Raw genomic sequence first — 22,279 nt, forward strand, 5'->3', positions numbered from 1 at the left:
AGACATTATACACTTGTTTTGTTTTGGACTATACTGCTCTTTTGGGAAAGAAAAGATCAATCTCCCACGTTATAACCGAACTTTCGTCTTCCAGACATGGCACTGTCACTTCAACTAAGCTGTTTACTGTTGCTGTATTTGGGAATCATCCAGAATTGCCATGGAGTACAGGTTTGTAGGTTAATTTCAACTCTAAAACGGGACAAATGACAACCTTGTGAGCGTTTTCTCTTTTAAACGTTTAGATCTTCCAAACTTCTTTGCTATTATGTAACCAGGTTTGGGACTATATTATAGCCTACATGTGCATGGAATTATACTGTGAATGCCTGGTAGGTACAGCATTTTTATTCTCTAGTTTTGGAAGATTATCCAGTCTTTATCCAACACTTGGCTGTATGAATCATTAATGTATAGACTGCAACTACAGTCACAAACCAATTGATTTTGGCATTTACTTCAGAGTTATGTTAAATGCCATGTATGAATCCTCATGTTGGTCAGCTGGTACCATTTCACATGATGCCTTGTTTTTTTTCTCCATGTTTTTCTTCTTTCTCCCTTTTCTTTTTCTTTTTTCAAAAGTGTTTTCTTCCTCTTCATCATGTCCTTGATCTAAAATGTGTTGTTGACCATTGTTGTGACAGGTGGACCGGCTCAAACTGCATACATACATCATGAAGAATGTATTTTTCAAAGCCCTAAAGCGGTGGTTTGTTCTCAAACCTTTTTTTCATTTCGAGGACCCCCAGTTTGGTATGAATTAGGCCACGGACGGACCCCCATTAACTCTGAGAGTGTACAAATGGAACCAAATGGACCCGTTAGGGTCCAATTTTTGACCCACTTTGAGAACCACAGCCCTAAAGGCAAGGTTAATTGAACAAAACAGGGTAGAACAAAAAATAATGTAAGATATGCTCTTTCTGGGACATTCTTCTTCCAATGAGCTCGTGATTAATGAACTTTTCTCAAAGGATCAGTGGTTGTTCTCTCTCTGCAGAACTTTGGAACGTTGGCTAATCGAGCCCCGTTTTCTCTGAAGTACCTGGCACACGGCTATTTTGAATACAAAGCCTGTCCATTCAGGATTAGTTTTTTAATCTGAGGAGGCAGTGCCTTCTCCCACTGCCATGCAAAATATACACAAGAACCAGTGGTGGAAGAAGTACTCCTATTTTTTTTTACTTAAGTAAAAGTAGCAATACCACAATGTAGAAGTACTCTATTATACCTATACAAGTAGGCTAAACGTCCTTTATTCAACATTTTACCTGAGTAAAAGTATCAAAACCACAATGTAGATGTACTCTATTACAAGTAAAAGTCCTTTATTCAACATTTTACTTACAAAAGGTTTTGACATCAAAATATGCTTAAAGTATACAAAGTAATACATAGCCTACCCATCATGCAGAATGGCCCAGATTTCCTGAGTTTCTTTCAAATGTTTTCCCCAATTTGTGAAAAAACTTTCAAAAATAGCAGATCTACAACACTCCACATTATTGTGAGCTTATAGATCAACTATTTTTGAATTGACAAAGCAATTGTTTAATGTATGTTTTGAAATACTAATCTACAAAGTAGCTAACTAGTATCTAAACAGGAAGGTGCCAAATATTGCAAATAACCATAGTGGAGTAAAAAGTACAATATTTGCCTCTGAGATGTAAAGTCTCGAAAAATGTAAATACTCAAGTAAAGTAAAAGTACCGCAAAATTGTACAGCACTTGAGTAAATGTACTTAGTTACTTTCCCACCACTGAGGAGGACCAGCGCAGTGGACTGAGGTCTTGCTGACATCTGCCAGACAGCTTTTGTCCAGCTGTGTCTGCCACTGGAGGTGGTGTAGTTAGTGGAAGGGGGTGGAGAGATATGGCATAATAACATCTCACATGCCACTGCCACAAGGTCTGCTAGAGAAAGTGGCTGGTGACATCGCCAATGACAGGAGTTCCCAAACGTTTCCGGTTCGAGAGCCAAAAGATACATTTGGTGTCTCCCCAGGAGTCCCTGTGACCAAAACGTACAAAAATATGAAGCCCTATTTCAAAAATAGTGAAAATAGCCAATACACAAGTTAACATGCATTGCTATTTGTTTAAATGTTTGGAAATGTATAGAATTCATTTCTGGAATTATTTTTTGTCTGTCCTGATGAAGGTCTAACGACCGAAACATTGACAATTTTGCGGGTCCTATTCTTTGATTTAACCATCAGAGATCTCCTCTTCTTTTGAAAAAAAATTCTGGACATTTCTTCTTAAAAAAGAAGAAGAAAAATCTTTGTAAATCTTTTGAAATAATAAAAACTGTAGGAAACTAAAAACTAAATGGGATATTTACTTGTGACACATAAAAGTGGGTCCGTGACCCAAAAATGGGTCTGACCCAGATTGTTTGGGAAACATTGAATGATATTTCTGCTGGTTATGATAAATCATGGTGAGGTAGGCTACAGCAAACAGACCCCACCATTTGGTGGATGGAGGTTTTTAATGACAAGGTACACCAAAGGAAAATCTGTTTTGTAACCATAGCCACTGTTTGTCTAGAGGTCATTACATCACCCTCCACAGCTGCGTTTTATGTCGACTGTTATACCTTCCATGTTTCATATTTTATGACTTGAGCTTCGACACACGCTGAGCAGTAATGGATTCTTTGGTCCTTTGCTTGTTTTCTTACTGATGAGTCATGTGTCATTAGTGCTTTGCAGAGAGCCTCTTTTAACCATTTAACCGTACTTGCTTCATTCATAGAACTGTATGGATAAGCACCAGGTTACTGGGGTCCTCCGTCAAATGGAGAAGTTTCTGAAAGGCCAAGAGATGAGGTTCACGGAGGGCCTGCGCATCATGAAGTCAAAGCTGGCAACGCTGCAGAACTCAGTCTCTAAGCTGCCACAAGCGGACCAGTCAGCTGGTGAGAAATCTAAGAATTACAATGCATCATCAGCATCATAATTATCATTAATCACGGTCACGGTTTATTTTAATGCGTATTGAAACACTTGTTTCCAATGTGGTCCGGCCTCTGCTGTAGCTTTGTGGACAGTTCTTGGCAGGAAGGGCAGAAGCTGATATGTTTGCTAATACAGTGCATTCACCGCAACAAAGCCTTGGCAACATGAAGCAGATAATAGTGAATTCATTCCACTCCTGTACTACTGGTTCTCAACATGGGGGTTCCAGGGGTCCCCGTTTAAATGATTGACCAAATGGACCTTTATGGGTCTGTAACTCTCAGAGTGTACAAATGATTTGTACACTGAGTTAAATTAACACTGAGGACTTTACGGTGTAGATTAGGGTCCCAGAAATCAAATCAAATGGGGGTCGGTGGCCTATAATGCATAATTCAAACTGGGGATCCATGAAATTAAAAAGGTTGAGAACCACTAACTTTACAGGTCAGTATTTGTATGAGAGATATACTGTAAATCCTTGGAAGGAACAGGACATTCTTTGTCTATCCAGAGAAACTTACAAAAACACTGAATTAAGAAGGCTTAATTGATAGGAGGTCAAACTAATAGTGCTCAGGAAAAAACAAAATCATTATAAAAGTATCAGCTAGGAGAGGAAAGTCGAGTAAAGGGCCATTCACACCGAGCACTGTAACTATAACAAAAATTCTAACTTCACCATTATCATAGTTGTGGTGTGGACTCTGTCATCCACTTAAATTAGAATGATTTTCAAAACTACATCTTTATAGTTATCGTTATAGTTATTGTGCTTGGTCAGGGGCCATCGCCATGCTGGCTTGTGGTGGACATTTTGGTCAAAATTCAGTTTTTGCCACGGACAAAATGAGTGGACAATAATTTTACCAGAAACACATAAAGAGCTAGCCCTGAATGACCATAACAGGTCTGTAACTCTGAGAGTGTTGAAATGGTACACTCTCAGAGTAAAGGGGGTCCTTGCAAATAAAACATTTGAGAACTCCTAATGTGCCATAGTGACGTAGTAAATAAGTGTCATACATATCCTGAAGAAAACCTGGAGACTTGACATTCAGTAATTGGGTCTTATGATCAAAATAACAACATTATAATGGTGTGTAAAAAATAAAATCAAAAATTTGCCATGGACAAGACCAGGTCTTTTCCATGGACACATTTGTCCGTGTACGGACATATTGACGACCCCTGTGCTTGGTGTCAAGACCAGCGCTGAGAGATGAGGTAGCAGGACAGTTATGATGAATATAACGGTAAGTTAGTTAGTAAGTAAGTGAGTTGAGGAGGAAAATATGGAGGTAGAATCTAATAGGGTGAGAACTAAGGGAAGTCATCTTCTTCTTTCGTGTATCATCATCTTCAGATGTCCAGCTTAGTGTTGTGCAGTGTAAATTTTATTAGTACATTGTTTTATTCTCAATTAGCGTAGCTTCCTTACAAATTTACTTTTAGGCACCAGTGTGAATATCTGTATAATCTGACTATCTTAAATCTACTGTACTTCTCTCCTGGCCTTTTCACTTAGTAGACCGGTGCGGCACTGGCCTACTCGGGAACGATGCAAGTTGGAAATGCATGCTCGCAATCCCCGGTGTACCTGTTATCATTGTACCCGTTGTACCTGTCTGTCTGTCCAGTCCCTTTTATGCCCAGTCGTAGGCAAGCAAACCAAACATGTAATTAATTCAAAGGCACTGTGAATATAAAGCACGGAAATTGGAATGTAGTAAATTCCAAAGTAATGTAATCTGATTTCTTAAATGAACCATAGCATAACATTTGACCGTTCCTCTTCCCTCACAACAAATGACCAGTTCAGTTCTCTGCTGGACTTGAACCAAGCATTCTGGACTGTTGTTTCCCATGAAGTTTCTCCTCTCCACATGCTGCTCAGTGACACGTGCATATCCTCAGGCACACCGTGCATGCCACAGGATGCAGGAAGACTTAGGCAGTGGTGGAAAAAGTACTCACATTTTTCACTTAAGTAAAAGTATCAATACTGCAATGTAGATATACTCTGGTACAAGTAAAAGTCCGGAATTAAAAATGTACTTGAGTAAAAGTACAAAAGTAGTCAAAATGTACTTAAAGTGACAAAAGTAGAACGTACGCATTATGCGGAATGTTCCGTTTCGCAAGTCTTCAAATGTAAAAAAAATCTTTTGAAAATAGCCTATGGTGACCTTGGTAAACATTTATGCACCCCCAGAAAGTGATAAGAAAGACATTTGATGCAAAAAAAAGAAAGAAAGGAAAATCACTTTTGAAATGCCATTGTAACAAGAAGATGCATATCTGAAAAGTTGTCGGTTTCAAAATGTTTGTCTTTTGGTGTTTGTTTTTTCTTTTGTTGTGTGTGTGTTTTTTCTTTTCTTTTGGGGTTGTATGTGAAGTCTGTTTGTTATTGTTTTGTTTTTTGTTTTGGTTTGTTCCGTCCTTCTTTGTTTTCGTGTTTATGTAGTGTATTGTATGTATGTGTGTGTAAAAAAATGAATAAAAATTCAAGTGACAAAAAAGAAAATAGCCTATCTACAAGCTCACAATGCGTCGCATCGCGACGCATTGTGAGCTTGTAGATCGGCTATTTCCAAATGAACGAAATGTACAACCCTGGTGTGTTCTCCCCCACAGCTCCCACCAGCTGCCCGTCCCTGGAGGCTCCTGCACACGGACGCAAGTTTGGATCCAAGTACTATGTGGGCCACGAGGTCCATTTCACCTGTTCCCAGGTAGGCCTGCAACCATGCATTATTTTATCAGTGACTATTCTACACATTACTTCTTTCAATTAATCAAATTATCCAAATCTATTAAGCACTTTAGTGCTATTTTATAGTTCGCCGCACAATGGTGTGTGGTGCAAAAATAGTGAAAATAGCCGTTGCAATGCGACGCGTTGATCAGCTATTTTAACTATTTTTGACCATTTTGTTATTATCCATAATTTTGTTATGGATATAAAACTGTTGCACCGCTGTTCCCAGGGCTACCACATCGTCGGCCAGGGGTCGCGTGTCTGCCAGGAGAATGGAAGTTGGAGTGGGGTCAACGCCGTCTGTAAAGGTGACGTCAGGGTGTCTCGAGAAAGCCTCCCGAGCCTCGTAAAACGCCGGGACTGTAAAGTGCGGCCGATGTCATCATCAGCACCTAACACCTAGCAATTTAACAACTAGTATCGTTTCACAGAAATCACACAGTTGTAAAATATATTATGTCGTAAATCTTCACGTTTGAGTATCGTGTAACTCAGTGGTTCTCAAAGTGCGGTCCGGGGACCTCCAGGGGTCCTTGAGTGGGTTCAAGTGGGTCAGAAATCTAATGGACCCTTACAGGTCTGTAACTCTGAGAGTGCACAAATGGAGTCAAATGGACCGGTCCATTTGGTTCTAACTGCATTAATTACATAACTAAACTAGAGGGTCCGTGACATAAAAAAGGTTTGCGGACCACTGATGTAACCGAACGGAGGCTGTTTTTGTATTTGTACCCTTTGAGGAAGGAGAGGAACGTCGTCTCAACTTCTAATGTGATTCTATCATAGGATTAAGAATTTAGAACCCCCCCACCCCACCCCACCCCAGTCTGTATCCATTGCCACTTCCCAGTGAATCAGTGGAATGCCATGAGGCTCATAGATAGCATGCTATGTCTGCCACATTATTCAGTCTGTTGGGGGTAAAGAAAAAGAAAAAGAAAGAAAAAGTTTTTTTTTTAAATCCCCATACCCCATTCAGGGTGACCTTGGGCTCGGCGGCCGAACGCTGAATGCGGGGTTGAAAGAGACGGCGTCCCGTGAGCCCGGAGGGGAGTTTCTCCTCCTCCCCGCACAAAACAGATAAGACAGGCAAAGAAAAGAGTCCATTATTTAGTGGAGGCTGGGGGCTCCAAGCACACAGTGAATGAAGGCCTCGTTAAAATGGCATTAAATGTCCTCCAGAACACAGCAAAACACCTGTACCGCATTCCACTGTGGGGCGCCCCCCCCCTCCTTCTGTCTCCATTCCTACTGTACAATAACCAGTGGCAGACAGTAAAAGAGTAGGCTACATTTACTTGAGTACTTGTGCTTAAGTACATTTTTGAGTACCTGTGCTTTACTCAGTGGTGGAAAAAGTACTCATATGTACTCACTACTGCTGTGTAGAAATACTCAGTTACAAGTAAAAGTCCAGTAATCAACATTTACTTGATTAAAAGTACAAAAGTATTGGCATCAAAATATACTTAAAGTACCAAAAGTAAAAATACTCATTATGCAGAATGCCCCATTTCACAAGATCAACGTGTATAAATCTTTTTTGAAAATAGCAGATCTACAAGCTCACAATGCGTCGCTTGTAGATCTACAACTAACTGTAACTGTGTAGGAAAAGTACAATATTTGCCTCTGAGAAGTAGTGGAGTAGAAGTAAAAGTATAGAAAATGGGAAATACTCCAGTAAAGTAATAATTCCTCAAAAGTGTACTTAAAGGACAGTACTTGAGTAAATGTTCTTAGTTACTTTACACCACTGGCTTTACTTGAGTGTTTGTGGATGCTTATGACTTTGACTCCATTATGTACATTTCAATTTAGTACTTTGACTGAAAATGTACTTCGTAATTCATACTTATTTGTATTTTTGAAAGTAAATACTCCAGTACTTTAACTCAAGCACAAATTTGACTGCAGCAAACCTTCACTTACAGTTCTATTACTTTGACTCAAAGTACCGGGGCTGGGTACTTTGAGTCCACACACTGTAAAATAAGTGGGGCCCCGGCTGATTATGTTTCCTGGGCTGTGTGACTGGGGGCTTCCACTGGACAGGGGGTTAGGTCCACACACTATGCCCAGGCCATGGTCCCATAGCACGCAAGTATGCTAAGCATGCTATTGATAGCGCCTTCAGCCTTCGCAGCTGGCTCGCCTCCAGACATTGTGGCACGCTCGCTTCAAAATGTGTGCAGTGGTGGAGAGTAGTTAAGTACATTTACTCAAGTACAATTTTTAGGTAAATTTACTTTACTTGAGTGGTTCCATTTTTGTACATTTTAATTATGTCCTACCCACTACATCTCAGAGGCAAATATTGTACTTTTTACTCCACTTTTTTTTTTACAGCTTTAGTTATAAGTTACTTTGCTTTATTATTACAAAACAGCAGAAACCACTTTAGTCCTATTTTACTTCAGCCGTTTAATTTGAAAATAGACAATTTTACAAGCTTGAAAACATTGAGTACTTTTACTTTGGTACTTTAACTATTTCGATACAATACTTTCGTACTTTTACTCAAGTAAGATTTTACAGATCTTTTACGTGTAAAAGAGTGTGGTATTGCTACTTTTACCAAGGTAAAATCTGAGTACTTCTTCCACCACTGGCCTCCAGGACATTCCAAGTGGCTTCAAAATGTGTGCAAGTTTGTTGACATTGGTGTTTGAAGAGGGCCAGAAAAGCAGCCAACCTGCACAGTATTATCTCTGTTCGGGTGCTTTAAGTCCATCCTGATAGCTCTAAATTTAGCCCGTGGCTTGAAAAGCGTGATTGATACAGAGTGGAAAACATTGAAGAAAGTCATGTCGAAGAAAGCCTAAAAATATCCAGGAGAACGAAGTGGGCCCTTTTTTTTTAACGTGTTTGTGCTCATGTAGGAGGGAGCCCTGGGCTAGCAAAACAAACAGTGGAGTTATGGAATATCCTAGCTGTCGGGCAGAAAGCTTGTATCTCCATATTTCAACTTTTTATGTTTTTGTGTCACACAAAAGCAGCAAAAATAGCAGATCCACAAGCTCACCAACATGCCACATGCATTGTGAGCTTGTAAATCCTGTGGGATTTATAAACATCGATCAAGAGCTTGTGACTAAATAATAACCACATTGGATCCATTGGTTATTTTTAATAAATGAATGCCCTATACTTGATCACACTACAGCATCACACAAAAGTATCAAACATAGCAGATTTTGTTTTTATCCCACGATCTTGTAACCCATTTTTTCACCCAGTGCCAATTGCCTGAGCTGTAATCCTGGGCGCTACTCTCCCTCTCCCAGCCTGGGGAGAGCCCCAAACTGAGCTCATGCTTCCTTCAATGCATGAGGAGTGAGTAGTCCGCTTCTTATCACCTGACAGGGGGGAGTTTCCCCGGTTGGACGTAGCGCGTGGAAGGAACACGTTATTCCAACCAGTTCCTTTCCCCTCCATCAGGCGCCCCGGCTGACCAGGGGGAGGCAGTATAGAGACCAGGATTACTGCATTCTTTTTGAGAGGGGACCCTAGGCCTAGGTCAGTGGTTCTCAAACTTTTTCATGTCAAGGACCCCCAAAATGATATGTATTTGGTCACGGACCCCCATCTAAAAATATTTTGTTCCAGGGACCCCCAGAAGGAAAGATTTGAGTTACAAATGTTCGCTTTAAAAATATATATATTCAAAGATTCGCACAAATGTTCAAGATTTTTCAAAAATAGCAGATCTACAAGCTCATAGCGCGGCACTCGGTGCCGCGCTATGAGCTTGTATATCTGCTATTTTTGAATAGCCAAAGTATAAAAGGTCATAATTATTCTGATGCTATATTTACACGTTTTGCTGGGTACCCCCTGAAACCCCCTCAAGTACCCCTGGGGGTCCCCGGACCCCACTTTGAGAACCAATGGCCTAGGGGACACGGGGAGAACATGCAAACTCCACACAGAAAGGCCCTTTGGCTATTTTTGAATTTGAATCCCGAAAAGTAACAGTTTTGGACATATGAGGTTTCCATCCCGACAGAGACGATATATACAGTGGCCTCAGAGCCGTGGCCTCGGGCGTCAGAGTTGAGCAGGGGCGACCGTACCGCTCAGCTCCCTCAGTCATCACTTTTTATAACGTCTAGCAAGCTCTTAGTACTGGCTATAACAACAATGGTCATGAGGCAAGCTACAGCTATTTGTCCATTTTGATTCCTGCAGCTTAACAGACTAAACAAGTTTAGGGCAGGCACAGGAATGTCTCTGGGATCTACAGCAGCTTGTAGTCCGTCTTATGCTGGTTTTCAGCACGTCGGTGTCTCCATTTAACCAATATTTTACACTTTGTCGAATGACGGTTGTCACTGACCCTAAACACATCTCGTCCATTTGAAAATAGACGATCTACAAGCCCACAATGTGTCGTGATGCGACACATTGTGGGCTTTCAAAAGATTTGTATTAATTTTATACATTTGAAAAAGTTGTGAAATGGGACATTCTGCATAATGAGTACTTTCTACTTTTGGCACCTTAAGTACATTTTGATACCAATACTTTTGTACTTTTACTGAAGTACATTTTTATTTTTTAAATTGTAACAGAGTATTTCTACATTGCAGTTTTGATACTTTTACTTAAGTAAAACAATTGGGTACTTTTCCCACCACTGGCTTTGACAACGGGTAATCAAATGTTTCCATATATTAAAATGGTGCAGAAGAGGGTTAATTTATATTGTAATGGCCATCAGCAGGGGAAGCAGAGGGTCTCTAAACATACTGAGATGTCTTCAACCTGCTATTATGGTCATCATTTTACTGTTGCTCCACACTGTCCACCTCATTGAAGGTATTCGCACTAAAAACATTGAATTCCCAACATTGTTTGGGGTGGAAAACTACATGCATATTTTGTCAAATAGCATGAGCGAGGGTTTTTACTGTGAGAACTTGAGAAGTATTGCTAAAAACGTGAAGAATTTTAAAAGGACCTTGGGTGGAGGTGTTGACAGCTAAAGACTTCACAGCCCCTGATTCTGGCCATGAAAAGAACCTCAAGTTGACCTTCCATTGAAAGTAATATATCAGCTACCTTTGGTGTCTAATTCTCTCGTGGCTGTATTTCCTTTCCTCTATATAAGTCTGTGAGTTTACGGACGTATCAAGCAGTGGTGGGAAAAGTACTAATTTGTCTTACTTAAGTAAAAATATCAATACTGCAATATAAAAATACTCTGTTACAAGTAAAAGTCCAGAATTCAAAATTTACTTGAGTAAAAGTACAAAAGTATTGGTAGCAAAATTTACTTAAAGTATCAAAAGTAGAAAGTACTCAGTATGCAGAATGTCCCATTTCACAAGTTTTCAAATGTGTAAAATGTTTTGAAAATATTGCGTCGCATTGTGACGCGTTGTGAGCTTGTAGATCGGCTATTTTCAAACGGCCGAAATGTATATAGGGCTGAATTGGTTAATGTATGTTTTGTAATAATATCCAAAATCTACAAACTAACTAGTAACTAAAGTTTTCAAATAATTGCAGTGGAGTAAAAGTACAATATTTGCCTCTGAGATGTAGTGGAGTAGAAGTAAAAGTACTGAAAATTTGAAATACTCCAGTAAAGTAAAAAAAAATCTAAAAATACCTCAAAATTGTACTTAAGTACAGTACTTGAGTAAATGTATTTAGTTACTTTCCACCACTGCCGAGAACGATACCGCATGAAGGAGAAAGAAGAAATATGAATCATTGTGTCCATAATAAATGATGGTACCAGCCTCTCATTCTTCAGTGTCAGTTATCAGCCCTTGGGCAGAACCCGGTCTAAACCACAACCCCAGGTTGACCCAGGACAGGAAGGATAACACGGCCTCATTCCCTTCATCTGTATTCTATTACATGGGACACACAACGCACTGCACAAGACCTTCTGTTTCATGCATACCGATGTGACCCAGTCATCATTTGTATTTTTATTGGAGTGTTGTATTCATATATTTCCTCTCATGTGAACAGTCCCTCTGAAGTTAGACTTTGAGGACCGCTGCCTGCATGCGTTGTATCAGGGCAGGGCGATTAACCAGAAATCCACCCAAACCGACTGTGAGAACCGGCTTAATCTTGCTTAAGAAAAAGGGATAGTTCACCCGACAAATGACTTTTTTTCTATCGATTAGTCACCCCATAGAGACTTGAATTCATGGATATTTTTTTGTTTTTGTCGCATTCCTAAGCCAATAATTTGATGACCAGCAGCGGTTCCAAAGAGTCTCCATTGTGTCTCCTACCGGAGCCGCTGCCTATCGGTCAGCTGGTCATCAAATTATTGGCTTAGGAATGCGACAAAAACAAAAAAATATCCATGAATCTCTCCATGGGGTGACTAATCGATAGGAAAAAAAGTCTTTTTGGGTGTGCGCTATCCCTTAAAGTTTTTTTTCTTATATATGTCAATGAATCGACACAAAAAATGTTATTAGATTTTTTTATAATCAACAAATATAGTCTGATTAACCACTTAAGCTCTGTAATATACATTGTTGTACAGTTGTCGTTGTATGTGTAAAATTAGAAAAAGATTGCCGATCTACAAGCTCACCGCATGCGATCGGCTATTTTCACAATTTGTTAAACAATCGTTCGTTAATCATAATCGAGGTAAGACTTTGAAATAATCGTGATATTGAAGTCATATCGCCCAGTCCTACTGTACTGACAGTTAGACTTTGAGTACCTCTGTCTGTGTATACGTTGTATTGAGAACCCTCTACCAATGCCCACAGATGTGAGTGAGTGTGACAGCAACCCGTGTCAGAACGGCGCGACCTGTGTGGAAGGAATCAACCACTACAAGTGTACCTGTCACCAGAACTGGACTGGCTCTCACTGTCAACACCAAACCCAGACAGGTCAGTGACATAGCAGTGACATTGAATACCAAGGCCCTCATTGGAAACAAGTCCGCAAGGACTTTTATGAACGGACCTGTTAGACAAAGTATTTTTAAATGTAACTGTGCTGTTTTAAATGTTTTGCCTAATAAAATATTCAATCAATCAATCAATCAATAGCCCTGAAACATGACTGTCATGTCATATCATGACAGTCATGGCGCAACTTGTTCCTGGTTTTGGAAATTTCTCCATTTACAACCGGTACATCTACATAAACGTTCAGATTTCAAATATAAACTGCTGCCCCCAAGGCCATGGATGTAAGGTCTAAGTACCCGTATCTTCGGTGTTGTTCAATAAAAAGCATTTTAATCCAATCGGCGGCTATTTTCTCTATAGTTATGATGTATCAGAGTGCAATACACCTCCCAACCCAGCATATGAAGGAATTGATCGGATTAAAATGTTTTTTAGTGAACAATACGGAAGATACGGGTACTTAGACCCAGGCGTTTTAACTTGTTACATCCGTGGCCGTGAAGTAAGCACTTTGTATTTGAAATCTGAATGTTTATGTAGATGTACGGGTTGTAAATGGAGAAATTTCCAAAACCAGGAACAAGTTGCGCCAAGTTGTGACAGATGAGCGTCATGTGAACCATGGCTAGTCAGTGACACAAAATACATGTCTACTCTGCGCTTCTTTGTTGTTACTGTCTTTCTGTAAATGTGAATTGACCCAATTATTCCAATGCAGTGGTTTCCCAACCATTTCTGGATCAGGGTCCATGCACTTTACTTGAAAATCTCGAAAGCGTCCGTGGTCCACCCAGTAAGGTGGTCCGCGTGCATTTTCAGAGCATGTTTATTTTAATGATCAATCAATGGACCGTGTTATGTTATATGTACTGTATGTGTCACAGGGTGAATGCTAAGCTATACAGTATCTCGTACTTTTGGTCTTGCCCGCAGCGCCACCAGAGTGGAGTGTAATGAATGACCCAGCGTTCAGCCGCAGACCCCGCTGTGCCAAGGTGGACAGAGCTCAACACTGCAGCTGTGATGCAGGCTTCCACATGAGCGGAACCTCAGACAACAGCATCTGCCAGGGTGAGGCCAGGAATATCTGTTTGTTTAGTGTTTGGTTCGTTTTCTCCAGGTGAAAGGATATAGTGGTAAATTCTTTCAGTGGTGGAAATGGGCTTCCATATAAATGATAGCGATCTGTGAAGCAGTGAGTTATGTGCAGGGCCGGCGCGTCCATACAGGCGACCTAGGCGGCCGACTAGAGCGGCAGTTTGGAGAGGCGGCAAAAAAAGTCGGGAAAAAATAATAATAATGATAATAAATCGGTAAAATCTGAAATAAATAACATAACCCTAACCTAACCCTAACCCTAAAACCAAAATAAAGTAGCCAAAAACGTGTCATAATCCGCCCAAAATCCGGATGTATTTTGCGCGCGCAAGGGACCGCCGCACGCGTGAAGCGCGTGCGGGCGCATCAGAGGAATCTCGCCTAGAGCGCTGATCATCCTAGAACCGGCGCTGGTTATGTGTTCTCTGTAGAGGTTACAAGCTGATTAGCAGCTATTTAGGTCACTGTTAAGTTGCTTTTTAGATGGATTGGATTTGGTAAAAAAAAAAAAAAATCAACATTTGGTGCAGTCATGAAAAAATGCTTTGACTTCACAGTGTTGATGTGGCTGATGCTCCAAAGATGACACTGTCCTTGAGGAAATTAATTAACCTTTTGAGTTGGAAATCCGTTGTGCTGTGTTCAAACTAGCAGATACAAAGCTATTCAGTCTACCATTCAATGGAAGCCAGTGACATGAAGACAACAAAGCGACACCCAGCGTTTGTAGCTGCTACAAAATCTACAAAGCGACAATCCGAAAGTCGAGCTGATGGCTTCAACTGCAGCTACAAAGCTACAAAAAGACTCAGTGTTGTTCTACCATCTCCACTCTCCTTCGCTCCCCACACAATTCCTTGTGTACAATTTCTTCTAATGGATGGGAAACTAATATTTTTTCTTCAGCCAGTTTTGTGTTCTTTTTCTTTCAAATTTAGAGTAGCCAATAATTTGTACCCCCTAATTTAGTCTTTATTCCAATTAATTTATATTGTCATTAAAAAGATTCTCGGTTGTCGGACGCTCGCTGATGCCAACAACAAGCGTGTTGATCAACACTTCAACAGCGACACAGCACAGATATGCTGCATTGCTTTGTATCGTTGAATCTTTTGTATCTGTCAGTATGAACACAGCAAAGAGTAGACATTTCCATGTTATTTCAAATACTGTATGTTTCCTATAGCTGAGCAGATCCTACTCAATTTCTCCCTCTGTCATTACTATTTTCACACACATTTTGTATTATTTCTTTGACTGCCAATGATGAGATTTCTCGTCATATTTTTGCTAAGGCTCAGACTGTTTTGTGTTTTCAGTGTTTTTTTACGCTAGATGGCGCTGTTCGCTAACACATGAGTCACCATTTGACTCCCAGTTGAAGCAATGCAGCAGCAAATCGCGTGATCGCCCAAAAAACATCCACATTCACTTCCATGTTAATGGATTTGGAAAAATAGCTTTTTCTCTGTGATTTCCGTAGCTTTTTGGCGAAAACAACCCACATTCAAATGCCCATAACTATGGAATGGATTATCGCGGTGGCACAATTAGTTTTTCTCCGATTCTACGAGACCCCCCTACGTCTTTTAAAAGCGTGCACTCGGAAATTGCTGGCAGTGGCTTAGCAAACTATGTTTTATTTCTGGTAGTCAAAGAGTTTAAATTAAGAAAATTCAATGCCTGGGTCTCCCACGTGGGAAACCAAACATATATACCGAAGCTCTCATCATCCAAATGGGAATCCCCCCCCCCCTGGCAACGGCAGATGTTAAGGCTTCTCAGGGCTTCTCTGCTACACATGGGTCATGTGAACATGTGTTTATATGACACGTGTACGTACATACATGCATGTCTTCCTCCTCTTTCCCTCTCTCTGCAGATGTCAACGAGTGTGAGGTGTACCGGCTGGACCAAGGAGGGAAGCTGTGCGTCCACGAGTGTGTGAACGTCCCGGGCTCCTACCACTGCTCCTGTCCCAGCGGGTACAAGCTGCTCCTAGACGGACGGAGCTGCGAGGGTGAGAGCGAGAGAGAGAGGCACAAAAACCCCAAGACAAAAGGCTCATTCATTCACACACAGGGCCCTTGGCGGGCGGGCGGGACCCCCGGCTTAGTCTGTAACATCAGAGAGAAATTATAGCTATGATTTACTTTGTGAACCCATTAGCTCACCACAGTTAACCCATTAAGACCGGGAACGCATCGGTGTCATTTTTTTAAGCTATAACCATTATTTTATACTTTGGGCTATTCAATTTCAAAAATAGCAGATCTACAAGCTCATGGCGTGGTACCGAGTACCGCGAGATTGTAGATCTGCAATTTTTTGGGGAAATCGTGAAAATGTGTGCAAATCTTTGAATATATGTTTTTTAAAGCAAACATCTTTAACTCAAATCTTCTGGGGATACCACAAATGTCCTCTAAAGCCTAACAGGCCTTCTTTTTAAAAACGTATCTTGCTATAATATCAGTGGTTCTCAAACTTTTTCCTGTCCAAGGACCACCCCAAAATGATATGTATTTGGCCGCGGACCCCCATCTCAAAATATTTAGTTCCAGGGACTCCTCCCAGAAGCAAAGATTTGAGTTACAAATGTTCGCTTTAAAAAAAATATATATATTCAAATATTTGTACAAATCTTCACGATTAAAAAAAAAAAGTGCAGATCTACAAGCTTGTAGATGTAGCAATTTTTGAATAGCCCAAAGAAATCTTGTGACACAGATGCCTTCCCGGATTGAATGGGTTAAAGGGATGAAGGAGGGGTTGACTTTAAGCAGTGGACGGACGCCTGGGTTCCCGCGGAGGAGTCGTCCGTCAGTCAGTCAGTCAGTCAGTCAGCCGCCCTTGGCCGGCGTCCCGACTTTCATTTGCACCTCTTGTGAAGCTTAACGCTGCCTCGCCAGTGGAATGAGTGACCTCACCTCTTTCCTCCTGCAAAGAAGGGATCTCCAGGACAGGATGAGGCGTTTTGGGGGGGAGAAGACTAAACTTAAAGAACCCAAATAAACAATCACACACGTCCGTCCGACCCCCTATTCCTGGACTGTGGTATAACTGCAGGAAGCAGGGATGTCAGTCAAGCGGGGAGAGCAGAAATTGTCACTGTCAGAGTGGAAACCTTGTATGTCCAAAACCGTTAAAGGATCATTTCATACTAGCCTTTTCCTTACCTTTATATGATATTATTATGTCCTAGGACGAGTGGTACGGTAGAACGTTTTCATACCTCCATCCCGACTAGTCCACCGCAGCTAAAAACCCCTCGCGGGCGGTCCGTGCGCTAGATCGCGTATTTTTATCGCCATTTATATATATATTCTTTTGTTGTTATCTGGCGTTTATATTGACAGAAACCTAGCCACAGTGTTTGTGTTAGATGCGCCCCTCCCTCCGGAAGTCTCGCAAGACGAGATTTCACCCGTAATTTCATCCAAGTCAGCTTGTAAACACTACGGCGGCCCATTTAGGACACAAACACTGTGACTATAGGTTTCTGTCAATATGAGCGTCAGATATCATATCAGCAAAACAATATACAGTATATAAAATGGCGATAAAAATACCCGATCTAGCGCACGGACCGTCCGCTCTGGTTTTTAGCTGCGGTGGACTGGGGATAGAGTGATGAAAATGTTCTACTGTACCACTCGTCCCAGGACATAATAACATCATATAAAGGTAAGGAAAAGGCTAGTCCAAAATTCTCCTTTAAAGGTTCTATGACATTCATTTTAACTTTTTTTATTTTTTATGTTTTTTTGGGGATTTTATGACCTCAATTACACCCAAAAAATCGGAACTTTGAACATTCAGTGGATTTTCTGTGGTCTGGGGTTTTCTGAATAATTAGGCTGAAAAGTAATCTGAGCTTGGCCCTTCGGCAGTGATGTCACAGCCGATTAATCCCACCCACTCTCCTCCTAGCCCCTCCCCTATCCTTTCCTTGGGGGGGGGGGGGGGGCGGAGCAGAGGCGATGATTGACAGGCAAAATCCCTCACCAGCGACACCCGCAGGCAAAGATTTCTTTCTTCATTGCAGTTGAAAAGGCTTTAGAAATGTGAGAGAAAAACACCTGCCATGGATCAATGGAGTGGAATTTTTGGTTAAAACTTTTTATACACGTTTGAAGGACCATGACAAAGACTTTTAATGTGTGGTAAAACTGAACGTCATGAAACCTTTAACCTTTTCAGGAAGTTTTTAAAAGAACCCGTGTTCCAATGGCTCCAATGTAGTCACTAGTCACAAGCTCTTGTTGATGCTTTTAATCCGTGAAGACCGGGAGCCTATCTCTTGTAATTTTAGATGTCTTTGGGCTATTAAAAATAGCAGATATACAAGCTCATCAGCTAAGCGAACATTTGTCAGATATTTTGTTCCAGGGACCTCCAGAAGCAAAGATATGAGTTACAAATATATATAAAATGCTCAAGATTTTTCAATATACAAGCTTGTAGATCGGCTATTATTGCGTGACACTCTTGAACGACAAAGTGGAACATTAATTTGTTTAACAATGTTGAAACATAGAGTTACAAGGTTTCTGCCTCGTAACAACGGAACAGTGTCTCACCTCCCTTCTTCTTTCCTCTGTCTCTCTCTCATTCCTGCATGCCTTTTGCTCTTTTGTCTTCCAGATGTGGACGAGTGTCTGAGCCAGCAGCACAACTGTAGTGAGGGGACGACCTGTATCAACACGGGGGGAAGCTTCCAGTGTGTCAACCCTGAGTGTCCCCGGTCCCACGGTGACATCAGCTATGTCAAGACATCACCCTTGTAAGTGGGGATGCAAAAACCTCAACTTCTAGTGTTTCATTGTTCTGGATTTCATGGATGTTATTTTGTTTTGTCTGCTCTGTGTGTATAACTTATGCTCGTCATTGTATTAAAACCAGAGCATGTCATCCAAACAGTCTAAACTAAATCCTCATCAAATCCTATAAAGAATACGGTAGCGATTTGGTCTCACAGCTAGAAGGTCCTGGGTTCGATTCCCGCCGGGGATGCTGTGGGCACTGGGGGCGTGTCCTCTCCTCCGCTTCATCAGTGCCCATACCCATAGGTGGGTTTGGGGAAAGGGCCTCTCTGTGTGGAGAGTTTGCATGTTCTCCCCGTGTCCCCTAGGGTAGGTACCCTCACAAAAAACATGCAGTAATCCTGGTCTCTATACTGCCTTCCCCTGGTCAGCCGGGGTGCCGGATGGAGGGGAAAGGATCTGGTTGGAATAACGTGTTCCTTCCACGCTCTACACCCTACCGGGGAAACTCCCCCCTGTCAGGTGATAAGAAGCGGCTTGCTAGCTCCTCATGCGTTGAAGGAAGCATGAGCTCAGTTCGGGGCTCTCCCCAGGCTGGCAGAGGGAGAGTAGCGCCCAGGATTACATAGGCAATTGCCACTGGGTGAAAAAATGGGTTACAAAATCGTGGGATAAAAAGGTAAAAACTAAAAATCCTATAAAGAATACATGTTGTGCATTAAATGAGTGTACATTAATTCCCCCTCAATTGCTTTTTCAAGTTGCTTTCAAGTTGCCCTTGAGCAAGGCTCAACTCTTCCCGGGAAGTTGTTCATTGGCTGAAAGCAGACCTCTGGGGCTGCATCCAGATTGGAATAAGTCTATCACAGTGAACCATGTCCTTGTTGAAAATCAGCTTGCATACTCAGCCAACTTTATTTCAATCAATAAAAGTTTTATTTTATTTTATTTTTTATCTGTACTTTACTTAAGTCCAAACAGTCAGAAGCATCGTAACTTCCAAGTGTTTTTGGCTTCATTCTAACATTGCATTTGCCAGTCACTTTGCAAACAGCCTCGTTTTAAGGGCATACATACAATGCAGTCCTGTCAATGTGGTGCAATACTGCTCTGCTACTGCCAGCTGAATGAGGGAACACGTTGGCCAGGGAACTAACTGGGCATTACATGTTCTTCTGAGAGGAAAAGCAACATGATGAAATGCAGGATCAGTCAGAAGTTCACATTGCCTTTCTGTGTGGAGTTTGCACGTTCTCCCCGTGTCCCCTAGGGTAGGTACCCTCACAAAAAAAACATGCAGTAATCCTGGTCTCTATGCTGCTTCCCCCTGGTCAGCCGGAGCGCCTGATTGGAATAACGTGTTCCTTCCATGCGCTACGTCCTTCCGATGGAAACTCCCCCCTGTCAGGTGATAAGAAGCGGCCTGCTCACTCCTCATGCATTGAAGGAGGCATGAGCTCAGTTCGGGGCTCTACCGAGGCTGGCAGAGGGAGAGTAGCGCCCAGGATTACAGTTTAGGCACTGGGTGAAAAAATGGGTTACAAAATCGTGGAATAAAAATATTTAAAAAAATATTTAAAAAAAAGAAGTTCACAGCTTACTGTGATCAGAAAATATATGATTCTTGTTAGACTGAGAGTGGCACAGCCCAAATTACAAATATAAAAAGGCGCTCCTCAATTATTTGATTAATTGAAAAAGTAATCGATATAATAATTGAATAGAAAATTAAATATTTGTATAGTTGCAGCTCTAATTCATCGTTTATGTTTTTTTATGTGTGTGTTTGGCTGTTTTTCCTGTGTTTCCTCCAGCCAATGCGAGAGGAACCCTTGTCCCATGGAGAGCCGTGCCTGCCACCTGGCTCCCAAGACCGTCTCCTTCCACTACCTGTCCCTGCCGTCCGGCCTGCAGACGCCCGCCACCCTGTTCCGCATGGCCACCGCCACGGCGCCGGGACGCACGGGGCCCGACAGCCTGCGCTTCGGCATCGTGGGGGGCAGCCCGCGGGGCATCTTCGTCATGCAGCGCTCCGACCGGCAGACCGGCGAGCTGATCCTGGTCCAGGCGCTGCGCGGACCGCAGGACATCAGCATCGACGTGGACATGTCCGAGTACAGCGACCGCACCTTCCAGGCCAAGCACGTGGCCAAGGTCAACGTTCTGGTGTCGCCGTACGGCTTCTGAGGGAGGGGGCGGGGCGACTTCCCTTTCAAAGTGGAGAGAAGGACGTTGAGAGAGAAGAGAAGGACGTGGAGGAGTTTATGAAGAGAGTGCAGTGGTGGGGAAAAGTACTCGATTTGTTTACTTAAGTTAAAAGTATCAATACTGCTATGTAGAAATACTCTGTTGCAAGTAAAAGTCCCGGAATTCAAAATTTACTTGAGCGAAAGTAGACAAGTATTGGTATCAAAATGTACTTAAAAGTACCAAAAGTAAAAGTAGTCATTATGCAGAAGGTGTATAAAATGTACAAAAATCCTTTGAAAATAGCAGATCTACAAGCTCACAACGTGTCGCATCGCAACGCGTTTGGCTATTTTCAAATAGCCAAAGTTTAAGTGCCGAAGTTGTGCGTATGTTTTGTAAGCTAAAATCTACAAAGTAACTAGTAACTAAAGTGGTCAAATTATAGTAATGGAGTAAAAGTACAATATTTGCCTCTGAGACGTAGTGGAGTAGAAGTAAAAAATACAGAAAATTGGAAATTCCAGTAAAGTAAAAGTACCTCAAAAGTGTACTTAAGTACAGCAGTACTTGAGTAAATGTACTTAGTTACTTTACACCACTGGAAGAAGAGTGTACACTGAGTTTCATGCCCTGTCACAAATGCGTTGGTCTGTTCACACAGACCTGCCTTTGTCCACAGCGGCCAAATGTTACTTTGAGGTCCAAGAATGTTCAAACTTAACAAAGAGGGCGAGGGACCAAAGAGTTGTATTATATGAGAAGGGTTCAATTTGCTGGCGGAGGAATCCATACCTCTGCTTTTGATATCCTCTCTCTCTGGTCATTACTCTTTTATGGCCGGTGGGGGATATGTTTTTATCCCTGCTTCTGGGGCAGATTAAATTAAATGTTAATGCCTAAATTAAATACATGCATTTCCTTTTGGTAAATGTAGACGGATAATATGTTTGATATTTATGACACAATTTAACAATTTAATTACCAAAAATGTCAACCACATTAACCCTGGTTTCCCTATTTTGGGCATATTTCTCCAAATAAATTAAACTTTCAAGTTTTTCAAAATTCTAAAATAGCAAAAACAGCAGATTTATCGGCTATTTCCACTATTTGTTGTCTGAAAAAGTATATAGGGCTTCAGTGGTTCAGAAAATGCCCCCTTTATTTTTTACACATGGAACCCTGATTATGAGCACTAGACCATACCCGTAGGCGGATATGAGCACCCAAAGTGTGCAGTTTGGGTTATGCGGTGAGAACAGACAGTTTATCAGGGATCGAAAGTGAGTTTGTACTGTGTAGTGCAGTGGTTCTCAAACTTTTTCATGGCAAGGACCCCCAAATTGACACTTGTTAGCCCGCGGACCCCCATTTGAAAAGATATGCGAGGGACCCCCATAAGAGAAGATTTGTTTACGGCTGTAGCAGTGAATCTCAACCATTTTAATTTCAAGGTCCCCCAGTTTGACATGCATTAGGGCTACGGACCCCCATTTAATGGCATTTCTATCCCTTGGACCCCAGTTTATATGGTAAAATGTATGTTAATTTAACTGTGAGAGTGTACAAATGGAACCAAATGGACCCGTT

The 22,279-nt window shown here is 41.6% G+C and overlaps 1 protein-coding gene across 2 annotated transcripts in view; it reads left to right on the top strand.

The window, feature by feature from the left end:
* The first annotated feature begins 5 nt into the window (after positions 1-5).
* fbln7 (fibulin 7) overlaps positions 6-22,279 on the top strand; it is a 156,552-nt gene continuing 134,278 nt past the window's right edge. The window contains exons 1-9 of one of the 2 annotated variants that reach the window (XM_080448652.1): positions 6-171; positions 2,767-2,929; positions 5,607-5,704; positions 5,960-6,038; positions 12,486-12,611; positions 13,569-13,706; positions 15,616-15,753; positions 18,381-18,519; positions 20,314-21,169. In XM_080448652.1, the coding sequence (XP_080304778.1) occupies positions 97-171; positions 2,767-2,929; positions 5,607-5,704; positions 5,960-6,038; positions 12,486-12,611; positions 13,569-13,706; positions 15,616-15,753; positions 18,381-18,519; positions 20,314-20,686 (1,329 nt within the window). In that variant the 5' untranslated portion in view covers positions 6-96 and the 3' untranslated portion in view covers positions 20,687-21,169. Of the gene's footprint in view, positions 172-2,766; positions 2,930-5,606; positions 5,705-5,959; positions 6,039-12,485; positions 12,612-13,568; positions 13,707-15,615; positions 15,754-18,380; positions 18,520-20,313; positions 21,184-22,279 lie in introns of both variants that reach the window. The other variant, XM_080448651.1, reaches the window with a different exon arrangement.

The sequence above is a fragment of the Gymnoscopelus braueri genome, assembly GCF_963280865.1.
Source record: "Gymnoscopelus braueri genome assembly, chromosome: 14".
NCBI classification, from domain to species: Eukaryota; Metazoa; Chordata; class Actinopteri; order Myctophiformes; family Myctophidae; genus Gymnoscopelus; species Gymnoscopelus braueri.